General features: G+C 38.7%; 1 protein-coding gene across 7 annotated transcripts in view; it reads left to right on the forward strand.

Moving 5' to 3' along the window:
* The window catches only part of atp2b2 (ATPase plasma membrane Ca2+ transporting 2), a 92,543-nt gene extending 70,476 nt beyond the window's left edge, over positions 1-22,067 (forward strand). For 4 of the 7 annotated variants that reach the window (XM_080890824.1, XM_080890821.1, XM_080890823.1 and 1 more), the window contains 11 exons: positions 4,099-4,340; positions 5,569-5,803; positions 9,212-9,391; positions 9,541-9,628; positions 9,764-9,870; positions 10,691-10,882; positions 11,123-11,336; positions 11,439-11,650; positions 11,784-11,891; positions 11,997-12,179; positions 18,135-22,067. In XM_080890824.1, coding sequence (XP_080746950.1) covers positions 4,099-4,340; positions 5,569-5,803; positions 9,212-9,391; positions 9,541-9,628; positions 9,764-9,870; positions 10,691-10,882; positions 11,123-11,336; positions 11,439-11,650; positions 11,784-11,891; positions 11,997-12,179; positions 18,135-18,446 — 2,073 coding nt within the window. In that variant the 3' untranslated portion in view covers positions 18,447-22,067. Of the gene's footprint in view, positions 1-4,098; positions 4,341-5,568; positions 5,804-9,211; positions 9,392-9,540; positions 9,629-9,763; positions 9,871-10,690; positions 10,883-11,122; positions 11,337-11,438; positions 11,651-11,783; positions 11,892-11,996; positions 12,180-14,305; positions 14,496-14,807; positions 14,858-18,134 lie in introns of all 7 variants that reach the window. The other 3 variants (XM_080890826.1, XM_080890825.1, XM_080890827.1) reach the window with 3 other exon arrangements.
* The last annotated feature ends 367 nt before the right edge of the window (positions 22,068-22,434 follow it).

Here is a 22,434-nt window from a genome sequence, read left to right on the forward strand (position 1 = left end):
AAGTAAATGACTGTAATTTGGCATCTTAATCAAACAATAATAATGTGTTTTTGTGTGTTGATTAAAAGGCTTGCACGTGCTGGTGGGTTAACCGTTACAGAAACAAAAAAATTGATTTTGGTAATCATTTTAGTACCAATTCTGATAGCGGCAGTGGCATAAATTTTTTAAAAGCATTTGATGTGATAAAGGTAAATTCTAGTCAGTTGTTTAGCCTAAAATCACAAATTTACCTTAAATTATTTCAAAACCTGCAAATCAACCTCTTTATTTAGACTTCTGTTTAGATAAGGAAATCCATTAACATATCCAATTCAGGGTTGTGGTTGGGCTGCAGCCTGCCCAGGTCACATTTACACCAATTTCAAATCACCAGTTAATCTAACATGCATATCCTTGGATTGTGGGAGAAAACAGAGTATCCTGAGTCAGACCCCAGTTGGTGGATTGAAACTCAGGACCTTCTTGCTGGGAGTCACCGGTGCTATTTCGCAGCACCACCATGCTGTTTCACATAAGGAAGAACTGGTGAAACGAGGAAAGTGCCCTCCTAGTATTTTCACTCCACATACTTTTCTCTTCTTAGGCCTTTTGTGCATCATTAACCTTAAAAAGGATATCAAAGCAGTTAATCAGAATTCAATCAAAGCCTCGTTAGCATGTGGACAGCTTTAAATGGAGTGCATCGTCAACGTTATTAACTATAGTGCCAACACAGAATCTTTATGAACACGCTGTGACAAGGACCAAGTGAAGAAAACAGTAATAAAGGCAAATACAAATCGTCAAAATGCCAAGCTGTCCTTTGAAATCTAATCCCGGCCACAGGCTTGTTTAACGCAGAACAGCCTGCAGTCAATCTATTTTGGAGCAAATAGCTCAAGCTGAAGGTGTCTGCTGATCAAGCAACCAAGGTAGAAGCATTATTTTCAATGCGGTTGCTACATGCTGCTGTGTGTGCGTGCGTGTAAGAAGACAGTGTACCCGACAAGCTGTTCTGTAGCAGTGAGTGTAGGTGTCAAACATACTGTAGGTACTATGTAGCAAAAATTCCGGGGAGACTAGCTGTCAGCTCAGTGCCAGCTAATAGGGATCCAAAATGAACTGTATTCCCAGATATGATTAACTGTGTTTTTCAACATGTATACAGCCAATATAATTTATTACCACAAAATTATTATTTACCTTTACTTTTTTTCTTAGTCAATTGAAACAGCGAAATAAAGTAAAATTTAAAAAATGAGTTGCAACTACTATGATAATCTATTTGTCTGACTTCTTTCTAGAAAATCAGTGATACAGTAAATAGTCATTTTTCATTATTTCCTAACATTATCTGAGCACACTATTTTTTTAAGAGTGAAGGTTAACAGCTTTTTAATTTAGTTTTATGTTTTTATATTTTAGTCAAATGTAAATAGGGTTGAGAGGATGTGCAGATTTGAAGAGGCGTGTTATGAATAATAACAGCAGGGATCGCTCCTGAGATGTGTCTGAACATATGAGTCTCTGTAAGATACATGCTTTTGTTTCATTGCGATTGGATTGCTGCGGTGCACTATACACAAGTCTTACCAAAACCTCCCTAGAACGGTTGTTCAGTATGTTGCTGACAGACTTCTGATAAAATCCTCAGAGTTTCCACGTGTGACTCAAATTTTGACGCAGCTGCACTGGCTTCTGGTTTATTTCAGAGTGCAGTTTAAGATTCTTTTACTGACATGGAGAGCTTTTCATGGACAGGCACCAGGTTACACCAGAGGGCGTCTGCACTCATATGTCCCTGGCAGGTCCCTGAGGTTCTGTGATTTTGGACTGGAATGCTCTTCCTTTGTTTTTTCATGCGTTGTTTGGCCCTTTACTTACTAAGATATTGACTATAGTGAGATTTATCCTGTCATAGTGACAGGTAGTTTCTGTACATGCGTTATTTCTTCCTAAATAGAAAAAAGCTCTGGAAATGTTAATGAATGGGGGCTGGGAAAAGATGAAGAAGGAAACGCAGAAGGATTTGAGGATATGTGTGACATGAAATGAGGGAAAATCATGAAAGAGGAATGGAGCCAAGGAGTAAGAATCCCCAAGTGGTCGAGAGTGCACCCTCTCTTTTCCCAAGTCTCTTCGTGTTCTTCTTGTTCTTTTGCCCAATGTTACCATGGCAACGCTGGGCCTTTGACAAGCTGACCACATGCACAAACATTCGCACTCTTGCTTGTAGCGTGAGTGTGTACATGGTGGCACACATGTACTGTAGCCACCTGCACAGATACTGTATCACACACAAACTTACACACACACAACTGGCAATAGTAATGACTCCTAATGGCTGCTAATAAACCCAAAACACTGGATGCACACCTAAAACACAGAGTACTTATGAGCCTATCACAACACATTTCCAACCATACTTGCATATGTTAGGTAGAAAATGATATTACGTGCTATGTCTATCCACTGACATGTTCACTGAACCAGAGCAATACATGGTTCCAAGTATACAATTACAGATTTCACAGGGTTGAGCTGTGTGCCTGAAATAAGACGATCTAAACCTGATTCCATCTATCTCATCTTCTGCCCTCCCACACAAAGTGACCCTTTCACCTGCTAGCTGGTTAATTATCACCAGCAGCTATTTCAAGCATTACACTGGTCGCACTGAGCTGAAGGAGAGAGAATCTCATTCAGTGAATAGATCACATGAGTGTATGAAATATATTACACTGAAAACTTTCTCTCTGTGGCAGGATTATTTTCATTTACCCTATGAGGAAACGCAAACTAAGAACATTTAAAAGTCGAAGTGTTGGATTAGGTAGAAACAATATGTGTAACAATGTTGTAAAATTATCTTAAGTTGCAGTTAAGTGAATAACAATTACAGATAGATTAAAAAAAAAAAAAGTAAAGCCATATGTACAGTCATGGAAAAAAAAAGAGGGTAAATTCTCTGACGTCATGGAGTTCTGTGAAAAACTGAGTACATCCCATGACTCAGTACCTTCAACTTGTATTGACATTTGCAGACATTTGTTTGTGCACAGCTCTCTTAAGGTATCACTGCCGTCATTCTGTCGTCATTGTCCTCTTTTATGACTCACTTTCAGTCAGGCTTTAGCTGTCTGGAAAATGGCCTTATAATTGACTAGAAACCTTTCATGATTCATTCAGGGGCTACAAAGTGTGCAGGTCTGGTGGCTGCAAAACACCAAATCATCAGCCCGCCAGCACCATGCTTGACAGCTTGTATCATATATTTATGGTGATATGCTGTGTTTGGATTTCTCCAAAAGTGGCACTGTGCATTATGGCCACATATCTTCATGTTGGGCTCATCTGTCCAAAGTATATTGTTCCAGAAGTCGTGTGATTTGTTCAGATGCAATTGCGTCTAGGTTCTTTTTGGAAAAAAAAGACCTTCCAAACCTGGAAGATCTTCCAAAACAAGTCATAATTCACTTCAGTCTTTTTTTTAATTGTATTGTTATGAACTTCAGCATTAAGATGTAGCTTTTTGGGGTTTTTTTTGCAGCATTGCATGGTCTCATCTTGGATCTGATCCCCTACCCCAAATCTTTCTCATTGTAAAATAATGGAGTAAAAATTGTTTGGAAATAGGCTTGTAGTCTTTCCCAGATTAATGTTTAATCCAGATTCTTCTTGCTAAGGAAGAATAAATCTGTGCTTCTTAAAGATCATTGCAGATGTGTTTAACACGCACCTCAATGCTCCAGACAACTTTTTAATCAAGTGCAGTTAATTAAGAGCATTTGATCAGCAGCACCTGGTGGCTGCTGCTTGTTGACTTCCTCTTAGTTCCTATGGAAGCAGTAAGTGTGTATTTAGTTATTCACATCACTGATTCTTTATTTTGGCTTAGTTTTTGTTAAGTAGTGAAAGGTGTAACATGTCATGTTTTGTTGTTCATCTACGGTTGCATTTATCTAATTGTAAAACTTGCTAAAGACCAGTTTATTTTTTATTATTTCCTGATGCGTAAAACCTTAGGTCTTCTTTTTTAGCATGCCTACTTAATATTAGACTAAAAATATAACTGAACACATTTAAATCTTTTTTTTCCTGTCCCTCATTTTACAGCCCCCAGATAAGGAAGGCGGTCTGCCGAAGCAGGTGGGCAACAAGACAGAGTGTGGCCTGCTGGGACTAGTTTTGGACCTGAAGCGGGATTACCAGCCAATAAGAAACCAGATCCCAGAGGAGAAGCTTTACAAAGTCTATACCTTCAACTCTGTCAGGAAGTCGATGAGCACTGTCATAAAGCTGCCTGACGGTAGCTTCCGGATGTACAGCAAGGGAGCCTCTGAGATTGTACTCAAAAAGTGAGTCTGGTTTAATGGTTTAAAATAACCTGGAAGTTGCAGTTATATAATTTAATAAGGTGCTCTGCAGATTTACACTACATTCAGTGTAAGTTTCTAGCAGTATGTCTTACAATCATGTCATTTTGCAGGGCGTTACAGTAACATTACAGTGAGTGGTTTTGAGAAAAACCTGAGATGCAGAAGGAGAAATGTGAAATTCTATTTGCAGCATTGCATGGTCTCATCTTGGATCTGATCCCCCACCCCAAATCTTTCTCATTGTAAAATAATGGAGTAAAAATTGTTTGGAAATAGGCTTGTAGTCTTTCCCAGATTAATGTTTAATCCAGATTCTTCTTGCTAAGGAAGAATAAATCTGTGCTTCTTAAAGATCATTGCAGATGTGTTTAACACGCACCTCAATGCTCCAGACAACTTTTTAATCAAGTGCGGTTAATTAAGAGTATTTGATCAGCATTAACATTAAAGTCATTTTATGACTTTAATGTTAATGTTAAATAAAAAGACTTTTTATTTTATGACTTTTTAAATAAAAAGTCATAAAATTACTTGAATTCAATAGTATTTTTTATGTTTCTACATTATAGGTGTTACAGTTAATATAAACAGAGATTCAATAATACAATGTATGAAAGGTTAAATTCACATTTTTGTCAAGCTGACAGGTCCTAAAAGGACGTTTGCATTAATTATGGTTCAGTTGCTTTTCCGTAAATGATGTACAGCATTTGTATTTGGCTGTATGCCAGTACACCTGTTTGTTTTCAGTTTGTCTGTTGATATATTTAACTTGTTTAGCAAATCAGTTTAGTCTTGATCAAATGTAATTATCTTTTGGCTACAGTACTTTAGTTATTTAGGAAATGTGTTAGCTGTTTTTTAAAAATCTTTTAGAGGAAATTGTTTGTCCTCCATTTGAGCTCTCTACAGTGTGTACCCCAATGCACTTTCTTTTTTTTAAATATTGTGGTATCCTGCCACAAAAGGCATATTAGTCCCTATGTCTTTTCTTTTGCACAGCATTGCAGTTCTCAGTGCATCCTTTTTTGATTCACCAGTATTCATTTAAGCAAAGCAGTAATGCCAGGCTGAGAGATTTGACTATATATTTTGTTCTTTTTTAAATGCTGGCTCATTTCCAAGCACTAAAAACACAGACAATACCAATGTTACAGTATATAATTTAAAATGACCCTCTCAACCTACGCCACACCCTTGTTTGCAGATGCAGCCATATCCAAAACGAGGTGGGTGAGCCAAGGGTTTTCCGTCCACGAGACAAGGATGAGATGGTGAAGAAAGTGATTGAGCCCATGGCGTGTGATGGCTTGAGGACCATCTGTGTGGCGTATCGTGACTTTTCCAGCAATCCTGAGCCCAACTGGGATGATGAGAACAACATCCTGAATGACCTCACAGCCATCTGTGTTGTCGGAATAGAGGATCCCGTCAGGCCAGAGGTAGGAGAGATATTTTAGTAATGGACTGAGAGGAGGGGGATGTCGAACAAATGGTTTATAATACCAGCTTTCAGCAGCTGTGTCATAACCAGTGGTATGTCCTCGCTGTTACTTTGAAGCAGTGTCTCTTTACATAAAGGTTTATTGTATAGATGAGGATCAAAGTATTAATTTGAATTTTAAACACCAAATCAATTCTTAGATGAGACCAGCTTATTTCTTCTGATCACTTTTGTAAAATCATCCGTTGAAACAAAAAGAAATGTTCAATGCAATAAGTGATTCATCATAAAGCAATTTCTTCAGGGGTACAGTTTTTAATGATAAATTTCACATGAAGGAATAGAGTGTATTATAATTGGAAGAAAGAGGTATCTGTGTACAGTAGGAAAGCTGACCTCGCTTCACAGCTCCAGTGCAGGGAGAAGGAAGCAGGAAAATTAACTGACTACTGGATTATTCAACTGCTTCCTTTCATCTTGTTTCCATCCTCCTGCTCTTTCTAGAACAGCATTGCTCATTCAGCCCCAACCCAACATGTTTTCTCCTCTCCACCTCTGTCTGTGGTGATGTTCCTCTTTTTGATGACTCCTTTTCCTTTCGCATTTTCTGCAAATCTCTTTCTGTCATTGTGATGTCTCTATCTTTCTCTCCAAAGCTGAGCTATATTAACTGAGAATCCCCTCTTGTATTGCAATATTATGGAAGGTTTTTTGCAATTTGGGGAAAATTATAGTGTTCAGATGAATAAATACAAAAGAAATCAAATATTTAATGCTGAACATACTGTACAGTAAAATGAATATGTAGTGTGGCCACATTTACATAGTGTTTTTATGTTGTTACTGTCCACTCAAAGTGCTTTAACTAGAAGTCATATTCTGAGCATATACTAGCAAAACCCTGCTCTTATTCTTTTTTTCAAAATTATATCAATATATAAGCTGTCAATATAGTGTCATAAACATCAAACAAATGTACACATAACATAGTTACAATTATGTTGTTGGTTTTGAGATCAGCTGCTACACACATATAATTTGTAAGAATTTGAATGTTATAAAATAATTCCTGAAAATTATTAGTATTCCCTAAACACAAATTCAATAAAGCTATTGAATAATAGAAATTGATAACCCTGCCACCTTAGACAGTTTGTCATCCAGATTGATCAATGTGTCTAGGAGGAGTTAGGGAAAAGACACGAATACAAAACCTGGAGTTATTATAGACTTATTATTGTAGAGGTTATCCACTGCATCCATCCCATAAACTGTTTTACATCCATGGCAAGTTTAGACTTACGCGTTAACCTGATGTGCACGTCTTTGAACTGTGGGTGGAAGCCAGAGTACTTAATGGAAACCCATGGACGCACAAGGAAAATAAGCAAGCTCTGCACAGGAGGGTCTCAGTTTGAAGCAGGAACCTTCTTCCTAACCACACCACCACTATGCCACCCATATATACTGTGTTAACATAGCCCTTCGCAGTGATGCATAGCCTCAAAGTTTGCAGATTACTCTCTCTACTCAACCCTAGAGGTCACTCGGTATCTGTCATTTTCAATAACCCAGTTGAGAAGCAGTGCACAGAAACTGCTACAATCCAGTAAAGACTTTCCAGGCTCTTTGCTAAAACTGGTTAATACTGGAAATTAGATGACATTCCATTATTTTAAAAGGGTCAAACAGACTAGTAAACATGGTTTTGGTTTGTTTATTAGTCTCTAATTTCTTCCTCTGTAATGCAATGTTTGTTTAATAAGTGGATGCTCTCTGAGAACGGCCCCAGAGAGACGAGAGAGAATAGTGGAGGGAATGAGAGACTGAGAAATGTTCAAAATCAGATTTCTGTCAGAAGGATGACAGAAGGCAGGAGGATGATGGGTAGGAATGGTAGAGAGAAATGGTAGAAAATGAGAGTGTAACCAGATCCATATAAGAGGCACGAGGTGCTTGTTTCCCAGTCTCACCTACTAGACTCCTACTTTCTTCCTCTGATGGACCAGATTGTAATTTTAATAAACCTCCAGTCTTTTCTTCACCTCCTAGTTTCAAGTGAGCAGTCATCTTGAGCAGTACGAGTCCAAGAGAAATGAAAGGTTTAACTAAATACCAGGGATGACAGACGAGCCAAACAGGAACCTGATATCTTGATAACAATGAGTCAATATCTGGATAATATAGAGCATGAGCTTGTTTAACTTATAAAAATCACATTACTACATATTACTTTTTTCTTTTTTTTTTCTGTTTACATTTGAAGAATATTTAACTTCGTTGACCTCTTCAGAGTATTAACTGGTATACGTATTAGTTGGCTATTTTATTTTGTGTAATTGATGAAATGACAGGCTGATATAGGTTAAAGATGGTTTTGTTGTGACTGAAGCAAATATTGTTCTTCTTCAAATATCGAATTAAATGAAATAATTTCCCTTCTTTGACTGTTGTAGGTTTTCATATTTAGGATAATCATTTTTGCATGTAGCAGCTGCTGTGCAAAAGTTATGTAGTTCTAAGTAGGCGAAAAAATCCTATCTGTTTTTATTTTAACCTCCAGCTTATTAAAGACCTGCACTCCTCCGCTGTATAGCCATACTTTGTAAAAACAAACTTCTCTATGCTTGCATGCATAAGCAGTTCGATTCGGCAGTTTAATGCATGATGCAAGCGCACATTTCAATGATGGATCCATGTTTTATGTTTTTTATGTGTGAAGGCAGAAAGAATTACTTGCCTGCATGTATGTGTAAACTGATGCAAGTTGTTATTATGGTACGTGAGCACAATTGTTTATGTGTGGGTTTGGAGAGCAGAGCTCGCCCACACTGACCTTTGCAAGGAGAAATATGTGTTTCTGAATTACTACTCTTTTGCAAGATGCTTCAACTACAGATCCATATCCATACATGAGTAGTCATAATTAATTTATTGCAATACTATCTGGAGAACTTAATAATAATGGGGCTTTGATTTACTTGCTTGCATGTGTTTGTGTTTTGTGAATAACTGCAAGATTGTTTTTTCATTTATAAACACTACTCAAATACTGAAGCTCTGAAAACTGTGCATGTGCCACCAGATGGCAAATGGAATTTAAAATTCCCTCAGGAGTTGGTGGAGAACAAAACCAGAGAAAACCAGAGAAAAAGTGAAAATCTTAATTTAATTCATCCAGTGGTCAGAAATGCAGCTCCTTCTACTACTGGGTATATCAGAAGGCTTCCTTGAAATAAAAGGTTTGCCAGACCTCCGCACAGTAAAAGCTGGCTGCATTATGCTCAGTCTTAGTATTAATTGGTTAAATTTGGTTAGTGCAGCTTTAAATAATAGGTGAAATATGCTTTCCTTTTTACATATTTCTGTTGTACTGAATGATTGTGCATGTGTCTCCCTATTTTAGGTCCCTGATGCCATTCAGAAGTGCCAGCGTGCAGGCATCACAGTGCGTATGGTGACAGGAGACAATATAAACACAGCCCGAGCCATAGCCATCAAGTGTGGTATCATCCACCCAGGAGAGGACTTCCTGTGCATCGATGGCAAAGAGTTCAACAGGAGGATCCGCAATGAGAAAGGAGAGGTACAGCAAATACTGTCAGTGTGAGAGGAGGTAAAAAGTGAGCCACTCATGGAAGAGAGTTGCAGAGGTTAAGGAAAAATAAGCAAAAGTGTTGCTCTTGTTCCTCTCTTTCAATTTGTGTTTGTGTGTGTCTATGTGTGTGTGTGCAGGTGGAACAGGAGCGTATCGATAAAGTTTGGCCTAAACTCCGAGTACTGGCTAGATCATCCCCAACCGACAAACACACACTCGTCAAAGGTGAATTGGTTGCACACTTTTTGCTCTGACTTAGACAGAGATCATTACTGTTGCCTTTCCTTGTTTCTTGAGTCTTTGTGCTTTATGTGTATATGCACTTCTTCCTATGCTGCTTTGTTTATCTCTTTATTGCAGGCATTATTGACAGCACTATGGCAGACCAGAGGCAGGTGGTGGCTGTGACTGGAGATGGGACCAATGATGGGCCTGCTCTAAAGAAAGCTGACGTTGGATTTGCCATGGTAAGCAGCCCTTCTTTCCTGTTTTGTTTGGCTGTTTGTTCATGCCTTATCTTGCATTCTTGTGAGACTGATCTCAGTCAACATCTGCAGATGTCTTTTTCACCTCTGCAGTGTTTAAGAATTCTTCTCAGGCGCTCTCACTCTGGCTGCGTGGATAAGGAGCTCCCCCTAGTGGATTTCATTATTAACGCAGTTATTCTGCAGAAGCTTGTTCAGCTTGTTAAAAACGTTATAGCAAAAACCATATATATATTTTAATAGGTCTTATGTAACATGAGTTGCAGCTCTCCTTCTACACTGTGGTCCTGTAAGATACTGTAAAAAAGTATTTCAGCTTCTGTGCTTAAGCAGGAAATCTGATTGAAGGAGATTGGTTTGGGCTCAGATTTCAACCTAATCACGCACATTAATTCATTTAATGAGACATGTTTAAAAAGATGTCCGCATAAGTATTCACTCCACACTTTCACTAATAAGGGCATCCTTGTCCAAATCCAGCCACTGCCTAGAAGGTGCTGCTCGTGCTTCTCCTTCAAAATATAACATAATACAGAAAGAGAGTCCCTCCTACAGTCTGCGCTTTACCTGATTACATGCACACTGACTCCTTAGGTAGCTGGTATTATTATTAAACACAACAGTGACTCATCTACAGGGTCCAGCATTGTCCAGTTGACTGCAGAGTTGATTATATGCTTCAACGTTATTTTTAACATGATAGGCTGAGGAATACTGCAGTGTGATGAAGTTAGAAGGAGAGCAGCTGTGAAATAGAAAACTCCAGTTTCTTTCTCACTGCAGCTTGTCATCATTCTTCCAGGGTATTGCTGGTACAGATGTGGCCAAGGAAGCATCAGATATCATTCTCACCGACGACAACTTCAGCAGCATCGTGAAAGCAGTTATGTGGGGCCGAAATGTCTACGACAGCATCTCCAAGTTTCTTCAGTTCCAGCTTACTGTCAATGTTGTAGCTGTCATTGTGGCTTTCACTGGTGCCTGCATCACACAGGTCAGAAGGATGAAAAAGATTGCAAAGTAATACCAGCCCGCTATCATGGTCATTTTTAACACAGTTGATGGTGATGAAATGGAATTTCATCCAAGTTGGTTTACTGTTGCCTAATCAGTAATTCGAAAGATGATAAGTGCTTACAACTTCAAGAAATACACTTATGTTTCATGCCTGGTTATATTGTAGTTCTATTATTCTATTCTGTTATTGATACATGTTACTGTCACCTTTCTTTAGGACTCTCCTTTGAAAGCAGTGCAGATGTTGTGGGTGAACCTTATCATGGATACTTTTGCATCCCTGGCTCTGGCGACAGAGCCTCCCACGGAGTCTCTGCTTAAGAGGAAGCCATACGGTCGCAATAAGCCTCTCATCTCCAGCACCATGACAAAGAACATCTTAGGACATGGAGTCTATCAGCTCATTATCATCTTCACACTGCTCTTTGTTGGTACGCACGGTTATTTTGCTCTGTTATACCGATGTAGGATATTACAGATTTAAAGACTATGGCATAAATCTGACTCCCTGACTCTCTTTCTTTTCCTTCCAGGTGAGCAGATCTTTGACATCGACAGTGGCCGCAATGCTCCTCTCCACTCTCCACCCTCTGAGCACTACACCATCATCTTTAACACCTTTGTCATGATGCAGCTGTTTAATGAGATAAATGCCCGCAAAATCCACGGAGAGAGGAATGTTTTTGACGGTATCTTCAGGAACCCCATTTTCTGCTCGATTGTTTTTGGCACGTTTGCTGTGCAGGTAAGTGGATGCATTAATTCCTGAAATTACTTGTTTTTCTCAGTTATTTTTAATTTTAATTATTAATTATTATATTTTTTTCAGATAAGTAATGGTAATTTTCAGTTTTCTGTGTACTTTATACTTTGCATAGATCGTGATTGTGCAGTTTGGAGGGAAGCCATTCAGCTGTCAACCTCTAGACTTGGAAAAGTGGATGTGGTGTGTTTTCCTCGGGCTGGGGGAGCTTGTGTGGGGACAGGTAATAGGCAAAGTTTTCCCTTTCTAAGTCTTTTGGTCAATTTTCCTGTCTGTGCATCTCTACAGTAAGTACATCACTTAGTGCTTTTACTTCTCTGCGGGTTAGGTGATAGCCACCATACCCAATAGCAGACTGCGCTTCCTGCGGCGGGCAGGGCAGTTAACTCAGAAAGATGAGCTGCCAGAGGAGGATGTTAATGAAGAAAATGAGGAGATCGACCACGCAGAGAGGGAGCTGAGGAGAGGACAGATCCTCTGGTTCAGAGGACTCAACCGCATTCAGACTCAGGTGAGGGCAAGTAACAGAGACAGTTCAATCCCAGTTAATATATGGATACAGCATGTGGACTTTATGGTTACTTGTTTAAAAATCAGTTTAAGATTCCCTTTAATTTTACACAATAATATGCTGAGTTCCATAATAATAATATAATAATTTTGTCCAGTTATATAATAAAAACACTAAAAGGTAAATATGTCACCCCTAATATTTACTAAAAAGCTTCTCTTTTACTGTTTGTCTGTGTTTCTCAGAAGATCTGTTTTGTGTAGGTCTCTCCACCTCAGGCATTGCCCATGAGGAAGTGATAGACTGTATTTTATATGTTGGTCATGTTAGTCAGTCACAGTTTTAAAGTCCTTTTATCTCAAGATGAATTACTCAGGAGCATAAAGATGCCATTTTGCCTCGCTGGACTGCCTAGATCACCGCCATGGACCTGTGGAAGCTCCAAGAGTTAAATACAAGTATATAGCCACTGAACTGTTTTCACATTTGTGAGCTCTGCAGACCGGTATCACTGTGATATTGCAGACAGTCCGGCTTGTGTGCTGGATCTGGTTTCGTCTCACTGATGTGTTATTGATGGGCCTGGGTGTAGTACTGTGGACAGATGCTGCCTAACATCCGCAAGAGCAAGTTAAAAAACTACAGCCAGAACAGTATCTGTGCTGTACGCAAATGACAGTGTTTAGTGTTAAAGTATAGAATCCTTATTAATAAGCTGGTTATGATCAAATGTGGTCAGAAGTTTACATACAGTCATCATGGGCATGAATGTCATGGTACTTTGGAGCTTTTAATGATTGCTTTGAACTGTTCTTTTTCCAGGGTTGAATGATTGTACAGCGAATGTCTGTAATGACTTTAAGAAACAATAACTGGGTGCAAAAGTTTGAATTTATTTTGTATTTTCTCTGATCCATATCTAAGCTCAAATATATATGTACACTTTAATAAAGTCTGCTTAAGGTTCTACAATGCCTTTTAAATTGACTTTAAGGCTTAATAACTTCTCATTAGTGATCATGACTGATCAGTCACACTCACATTCAGAACAATATGAAAGACCAAGGAACTCACTGAGGATCCAAGAAGGACAACTGTAGATTTCTATCTCAGTACAAGTTAATTGCACATATGTACAATTTGCCAAGGTCTGGAATAAGAGCCAAACTTTCATCATCAGATGAGAGGAGGTTGGTTGAAGTGGTAAATTCTGCATAATCATTCTACCCTGCAAAAAGAACAGGTCAAATAAATCATTTAAAGCCCCAATTTACCATGACATTGACACCCATGATGAGTACATATAAACTTCTAATCACAACTGTATATGCATTGGTCAGGAATTTAAACAAAAGAAAGAAAAACGAAACCCAATTTGAACTAAATCTTAACTTTCTTTTTCAGTGAAGATGTCACAAAACAACATGCACTGCATGATGTGAATGGCTGCATCTGTGAATTTAATTTGTTTACATCAGATAGTAAGTCAAAGGGTGGGATCACCCAAATTAAAGGAAAACAAAGCTTTTGGCAATCTTCCTCTTATGCTATCTGGCCATGCAGAAAGTTGTAATTTCCCAAGGTTTTGTAATATCATATTTTAGGTACTGAATACAAGTTTGTTCTGTGGTGCTAATAACGTAGAACAATAATGCAAACAACATCAGTGTTACTCTGGGTAAAAAAGAAACACTATCAGAACGAACATGAAATGTTTGCTTTGTAGAAAGTTCTTCTACTGTAGACTGCTCACGCTTACTTCTCTTAAATTTTACACGAAAATGATTTGTGTTTCTTTTCCAGAGATAAATATTAGCTCCTGAATTTTAATAAAATGTTTTTAATGTTGCTCTGTATCAGCATCACGCAACAAATCTGAAGGGAACCCAGAGTATTTGCATGGCCACCATTATAGCTCACATGTAATTTGGGTGAACCAGCTCTTTAGATCAGATTCAGTGTTTTTGCTGTGGGGACACCACACCCTGACTTTTAGCTGCCCTCCATCATGTCATGACTGAGATACTCCCTCTACCACCAGTCACCCTACCAATCAACCTGTGTTACCATTTGGTCTGTGTCACTCTGAGCAGCCATTTGTCCTCTCCTGTCCCGCTCTCCTACAGATTGAAGTAGTCAACACCTTCAAGAGTGGCACCTCCTTTCAGGGGGCAGGGGCTCTGAGACGCCAATCATCCACCACCAGCCAGACCCAGGATGTAACCAATGTTTCTAGTCCTAGTCACGTGTCCTTGTCCAATGCCCTTTCCTCTCCTACAAGCACTACTGCTGCTACTGCTCCTCCCACTACTGGCCGTGAGTCAGAACTCTGTCAGTCTGCTTCTCCACTCTCTTTGCTTCAGGGGTGCCATCCTGTCATGAGCAGAAAGTTATTTTTTGTAGTTTATTGATTTATTTGTTTTTAATTTACAACAACAGTCTCCATCTTGAGGTTGGCATTTCTGAAGTTTTTTTTTTTTGTCTTTCGTTCTTGCTATTTGCGTTTTCATTTTCTCTATTTCTTCTGTCTTTTTCTTGTTCACGCTGGATTTCAAATTCATCTTGATATCTCGTCCCATGGTTGGGTGTACTGTCTTCTCATTGGTGAATGTGTGTTTGTTTCCTCAGAGTGCTAGGAGCGCAGGACTAAGGGTGATACCCACGGCGTGACATTTCAGGTTGTGAGTTTGTCTCCCTCTGCTCATCTTCCATCCATCATCCCCTCATCCAAACCTCACATTTTTATGTCTTTATAGACATTAATGTGAACTAATTCCAATCAAATCACCAAGTCACTGGGTGAACATTCAAGTATAAGTTGCAGTGTTAACTTTGTTTTTGTTTGTTTTTTTTACCTGGGAGTGTGACGCTGTTGTGGCAAATCACATTGGCTTGGCATAAAACAAATTTTACCTCCTACATGTCCTTTGAGCTGAATCACCAGCAGTGACAAGAAAATATTCAGGTAGCAGCGGTATATTTGGCTTAAAATATTTTCACATTTGACTGCCACATTGCAAACTTTGAGGCGAGTGTGTATTTTAGTCAAAAGCGTCTGTGTTATTTAATGATTTGCCCACCTTCATCTTTCTGTCTCTCTCACTCTCTTTTGCACACATGGACACACATATCCTCACTGACAACAACCTGTTATTGAAAATCAAATTAAATCCCATGTGAAGGTTGTGCGAACTGGAATCGGGGCCAGGGTACTCACTATAAGGCAGTAGTGTACCAATAATTCATCCCGTCTTGTTGCTTCATACTGTTGGTGTAGTTGACTGTCATGTTACCATAGTTACAGACATAGATCCTCTGCAGCAAAGTAAAATCAGCCCCCACCCTTTTTTGACACCCCATCAGTGTTACTTGTCAGACATCCTGTCACATGCAATCATCCAGACAGGCTTCTGTTTATTATTAATTTTCATTTCTCTCCTTACACCTACTCCACCACAGTTACTGCAGCACTACCAGAATGTTTGCCATATAATATGCACTATTCTCAAAGCTTTATAAATCTAATATCTTAAAATTAGAAGGAATATTGTAGTCTTAAGGTTTGTGGCAGAGTTTAAATTTCAAATACACTACATGGACAAAAGTATTGGGCCACATTTCGTAATTACTGAATTCGATTGTTTTCACCATAAAGTTACAGAACAAGGTTGTTGTTCTTTTGGGGCCCCAGACAAAAATTCACAGAAGGACCCGCCAACAGCATTTACTGCCACTTTGTTTTAAATAATTTGACTCCACCGCCACAAACAATAGTCCGATAAAATGACAGTAAAACATTACTTATGGCAGAAACCATGTTTATTTTGACAACAATGCCCAAGACTAAGTTAAAAACTGTTAATACTGTAGCTAGCTTCTGTGTTGCTTTAACATGCTAGCTATGCAAACAGGCCCATTGCCAGTGTCCTAACTATGCTGCTCTGCTAGCTAAGTTAGCTAATGTTAAACATCTAAGTAAAGAGAAGAAATAACTTCATGTTAGTGGAAGCTTCATGATTTTGACTGTCTCTCCCCTACATTTAAGGCTAGACTAGTAGCATTTACTGTAGCTAGTGAGCAATATATTTATTAGCCATTATTGTTTGCTTCATTCCCCACTGTCCTGCTTTTTCCCCTCTTCTTCTTCTGTCTATTTTCACTCCTAAAAGGTTTCCTAACATTTGGCTTGTTTAAACAGACTGATGTGTGCCACTTGCGATGGGAGTGAGTAAAGGTGGGCAGGACCCCTTAGGGAAGTCAGGTCTCAACTACTGGCATTGCAAACCTTGCATATTACCATTGCTGTAGTTTGAGGTTGATCAGACCTTGGGGTCCCCTGCTGGCCTGGGACTCCAGGCAGCAGATTGCCATGCCTGGTGACAAATGAAGGCACATAATGTGTAAAGGTTATCAAGTCTCTGCTGAGTCAGTAACTGCAGGGCTCCAAAACTCCTCTCGGATTAACATCAGCATAAAAACTGTGCAGCGGGAGCTTCACAGGCATGGGTTTCCTGTCCCAGTATTTTTGTCCATTTAGTGTATTCACTGCTCCTGTGAAGAATGAGAAAACAGGTTTCTTATGTTTAATTAAACGTTTTATTAACTGGAAACACAAACTACATAAAAGCATTGATATGTTGCTACATTCAACAGCAATTTATTTTCATTTCTTTAGTTTCAGCTACTTTAAACGAGAATTGAGTTAATAATGTAAATGTAAAGCCAATTATCAATTAAAACCCAGCAACAATTCTGATGCAGTTTTTTCCAAATACCTCACATTTTTGTCATGATTTAGTTTCTTGTAAAACGTTAGTAGGATGTTTTTACAAAATAAATTGAAGATGCACACAGGGTTTATGAAAACAGCAATTTGCCATAGTCTGTGACTACTGTGCTACTTTTTAGTCTCAATAAATTGTCACATAGTTGTTTGGACCTTATACTTGAGTGTTTACGTCGACGTGCATGGACTCAGGAACATGCTTTGACCGTCAGACGTCTGACAGTAAAACTCTTATTTTCATTATTCACTTCCATGTGTTTAGTGTCTGTACTCTGTGTGCCGGTGTTCACCACTCCCTCACTGTCCTGTTGTCATGTTGCATGTAGTTTGTGTTTAGCTCCTGTTCATTTTCTGTGTTTGTCACATTTTAACCTGCTGTGTTTGCTCGTTGTCTCAATGCCACTGTTTTGCTTTTGGTTTTATTGTTTTGTTGTGAGTTTTTACACTGCGATGCTTGTGTTGAGCCAACCTCATGCAGGCTTGACTGTCCATTGCCCTGTTTGAGACCATGCCATACCCACCGTGTGCTATACTCGTGTGTTTGTGTGTCCCACTCAGAGTCTGTGTGGATATTGTCCCAGACAGTGTTCTGGTATCTTCAGAAGTTTTTAAACCACTTGATTGGATCTCTCAGATCTAACCTCCTTCCTTCTTACTGACCTCGTCCACCAGATTTCTACAAACTTGCATGTGATATTCTCCTTTAAATTTTCTGTAAGCATTCCATTTATTAACGTGGCTTGTTTCTAGGTATACAGCACATTGGACTAAAGCGTATACTTACAACGAGCATTCGTGTTGCTTTGGTATTTGTTTTTCTTGAAATGTATGATTTTGTTGTGTTTTTTTATGATTGTGTTCCTCACAGTTTTCCTTAGTGCACGCCAAAATTGAATGACTTGTGACTGTAGTCATCTTGTGAAAGCAGAACACAGGCTGCAGTCGCCTTCTCCCTTGCTGTTCCTCCACCTTCTGCTCCTTCTTTAACTCTTTATCCTCAAATGAGAGGATCCCTCCTTCTATGCCCCTTTTCTCTTCAAACCCTCCCACCCCCCCCGCCTTTTCTTTCATCTCGAGGGTACCTCCAACCCTTTGATATTGTCTCCGGCATCACCTCTTACCATTTTTCTTCTTGTTTTTTTGTTTTGTTTTGTCCCTTTCCATGTCAGATCCGAGTTGTGAATGCATTCCGTAGCTCCCTGTATGAAGGCCTGGAAAAACCAGACTCCAGAACATCCATCCACAACTTCATGACACACCCTGAGTTTAGGATAGAAGACTCCACGCCCAACATCCCCCTTATTGATGACACGGACGATGATTCTGCTCGTAGAAGGATGAAGTACTCAAGCCAGCCCTCGTCCCCTAACAAGAACAACAACGCTATTGACAGTGGCATTAATCTCACTATCGATACCAGTAAATCAGCTGCGTCCTCCAGCCCTGCCAGTCCTCTGCACAGCTTGGAGACAAGCCTCTAACCCTGATCCTAAACTCAGCTCTAACCTCTAATGTTGTTTCCTCACATTGTCGGGACACCTCCTCCAATTCCTCCAGACCTTTAACTGTAACCATACAAGTCTTCACCCCCAAATTTTCACCCAATTCTCAACTTCGAGCTCCCCCAAACCGCTACCTACCGGCAACACAGTCCTGGGGGGAAAATGTCCACCATTTTCCCTTAGCCTAGAGCCCTTGAAGCGCTCTGCTCCTTTCAAAGCAGAGAAAATCTAAGTAATATGTCAAGGTGAAAAGAAAAAACAAACTAGCATACAATCAAAAAAGCGCAACAAAGCCACAAAACCTACACAGCCATCCTGCTTTTGTGGTTGTATGAGTACAGCGGCAGTCACGGTGGTGTGTACGACAATACACTTGTACTGGTTAGCATGTACTGTATAAGCATGGGTCTGACTGCGCATATGTACGAATGGTGTCTTTAGCGGCACTGGGAGGAGGACGATGAGGAGGGAGACTGCTGAGGAGTAAAAATCACACAAGAGGACAGACTTTAAACTCTGCTCACTCTTCCTCTCCTCAACGAAAAACATTGTTAATACTGATAATAGTTTAAATTAAATTGAAAAATATTGTTATTATTCTAATTCTGATTCTGATTATTATTGTTCTTATTATTGTTGCTCCTGCATGAATGTACATTACCCAGGTTTTATTTAAAAGGCTTTTAATTTTATTGGAGTTCTTTGGTTCTGATGGGCTAGGCCTCACTGTGGACTGCGATTTTAAAGACAGCATCTCTGAGTTTCTGGCCTGCAAAGTCCCCTCTTCTGTGTGGCATGAACATGTACCCAACTGTACAAATTTATTTCATCCATAAACGGAAATGTGTATCGAGGTGGTAGGGCTCAACTTGCACAACAGTTTTGCACCTGTCCGTAAAGAGGAATGCAAAATAATAATAATGATGATAGCATTTATGGGATATATTCTATAAATTTAAATACATATAAATATATTTAGAGAGAGTTTATCTTTGTTTGTTGGCATGTTGCCTTGTTCCTGCTTCAATGGCTCCAATACCTTTGACTTATTTATGTCTTAAAGAGAATGTAATTTGTTTACAACCTCGTAGAGATAAACTTCCTGGTTTCTAGAAGGAGGAAGGCGAAGTCGAAGCTCAGATGGACCAGAGCTGTTTCGGTGTGTTATTACTGAAAAACCCTGTGCTGGAATTTGCCTGCTGTCTTGTCAAATAATGTAGATATTTTTAGAGGTTTAACAACAAAAAGAAACCAAAATATAATGGGATACATAGTAATTGTGGAATCTTAGTATTACTCTATATGATTGTTGGGATCAAGTTGGAGTGGCTTGCCTTTGGTTTTTTTCTAAACAGAGGCCTCCTTTTTGTGACAGAGGGGGATATTTTATTCTTTTTATCCACTGCTTCTTCTCTTTTGTTAAGATTATGTCTTATTTTTCTCTGTGCTTCAGCACTGGCCTGGGGTCAGGGCTCGAGTCAAAGGCTGATATCAGGACCTTTATAGCGAACTCTTCTAGATAAACCTGCTTCTTCAAAGGACTTGAGGTTTTTAAAAAAAAAACAAAAACAAATCTATGACCATCAAAAGGCTGCAGCTGAGTCATATTAGAAATTTGCAGTTATATTTGGCTTCTCTGTACCGCTCGGAAATCAAAACGTTTCGGTTGAAAACATGGAATATTTTTTGCGTTGTGTCTATTTTTTATTTAACCTATTGGTTTATTTTTGATTAAAGGAGTTTCTTTTCCTCTAGCAGAGACACATGCAGCCACACAAAGCTGCAGACATTTTTAACATCTAAGAAAACAGAAAAACTGGAAAAAAAAGAAGAAGAAATGAGAACAAAAATGGAATGTTGCTTTGACTCTTTTTCTATATATATATATATATATATATATGAGAGAAAAAAGATTTTCTGCACTATCTGGTTATGAATGAAAACTTCTGTGGTGTAATTCTAGATGTGCTTTTGTGTGTTTTAACCAAGCTTGTCTTCCTGCCGTCACAGAATATACAGTACTCTAGCATCTCAACTGTACTCACTAGTTGTAAACTATTTATTGTGCTTTGACCAATCAGACATTACCAGACAGATGTTACATACAGAAGGCACATTTACCCAGTCTTATTGCACTCCGAAGGACAAGGCCACTTAACTAGCCTGTACTATTGTATTTCTATTACTAATCGAAATCACTGGCAAGCATGACGTGATAGGCTCATTATGCAACTTGAAAAGAAAAAAAACCTCCAGATTTTTCTAAAAACAAAAATTCTATAAGCTAGTAAAGTATATACAATCATTTATCCAACAAGTTCTATCTCTCTTCTTTTTTATATCCTCCTCCTCTGTCATTTCCCAGCCAATCTGTCCATCTGGAGAGGGTGCACAAGCTTTACCAGTCAGCTCAGGCGTGTTGAAAACGTAACATGGACCATCTGAATAAAAAAATCTGTCTTATTTAAGTTGGAGAAAGAAAAAAACCCAGTTTGGGTTCTAATATTTTGCTCGAAAGCTGTTGATTTCTTTTGTTTTCTTTCCATTGTTTTAACTTGACAATTTATTTGTTTCTCTGTAAAAACTGTAAAACAATAAACAAAACAAATACAAAACAATAGCATTTTCAATAATAATAATAATAATATTTAAAAAAAGACTTGAGCCAACATTCTCAAACCACTTTTACATCCGGGAGGACATTCAGCTTTAAGGGGATGCAAAGAAACTGAGTTTAAAAAATAATCTTTGTAAATACAGCGATGAGTCCATCGAGGACAGGAACTCCACTGGTGTGGACACAGGAGCTCCTCCTGACTACATCTACCATCATGCACCACAATGAGTCATACTGCCGATGCAGCCGTTTGGCTGTATGTGATCAATCACTGCTCCTGTCAGAAAACACCGTGATTACATCCCAATCATAACACGTGCTGTAGGAACCAATAATAACTTTGACGATGACACTGATAATGATAACGATGATGATGATAACAATGATACTTTTTGCAATATACTCTCACCTGCCTCGATGTACTGTATTTAGCAGCATGCAGTTTGTGGAACAAAGAAAAAGAGAAATGCCAACAAATAACTTTTTTGGCATATAGCCATTTATGGGTAAGTGATTTAAGTGTTCATCTTGTTTTTATGATATTTTTTTTTATCTATACAATAATTGTAAATAAAGAACTCAATGTCTTTGTTCATTTAATACTATGCAAAAAGTCATGCTTTTCTGATTGTTACCCACCCTTATTCCTAGAGTGTGTTGCTGGAATGTTTGTGGTCTCAAAAGTCAGTAAAAACAATGTGATGTAAATTATTTTCTAGCTTGAGGAAAAAGTTCAATAATGATGATGATGATGAAATTATTATTATGATACCATTAGGAGAATGATAATAATGGTGGTGATAGTGATGATGATGATAATGATGATGATGATGATGAACTGTGACTCTTGCTGCTTGACTGTCCCATTTACTACACTCCTGACAGCGCAAGTGAACAACATAATAAACAAAAAAAAGAACAAAAAAAAAAAAGGAAAAATCACTAAATAAATCTCCCAGAGCAGCATGACCCAGCATGGTGTGTCCTGGCCCCATCTAACATGTCCTGTTCTGATTTGGTGTACGTCGCTTTGTAATGTCAGTGATGACTTTGATTGTTTCACTGTTTTCTGTTATTTTTTCTTTCTTCAACTTTACTGATTTACTTCAAAGGATTTCACAAATTTTAGGATTGTCAGCATCACTGAGAAAGAACTTCCTGATGTTCTTCACCTAAAATCCTTTTATTTTTATGACCGCTTATACTGAGGAAACACCAGAGCGACCTAGGCGACGACCACATAATTGCTACGTCCTCATTTCAAATTGGGCCAGGACTTTTGTTGTGAGTCAGTTCTTCTTTCCCTCTCTCTCTCTCTTCCTTCCTTTTTATTTATTTTCTGCTCTAATA

Source organism: Rhamphochromis sp. 'chilingali', assembly GCF_963969265.1.
Source record: "Rhamphochromis sp. 'chilingali' genome assembly, chromosome: 9".
Lineage (NCBI taxonomy): Eukaryota > Metazoa > Chordata > Actinopteri > Cichliformes > Cichlidae > Rhamphochromis > Rhamphochromis sp. 'chilingali'.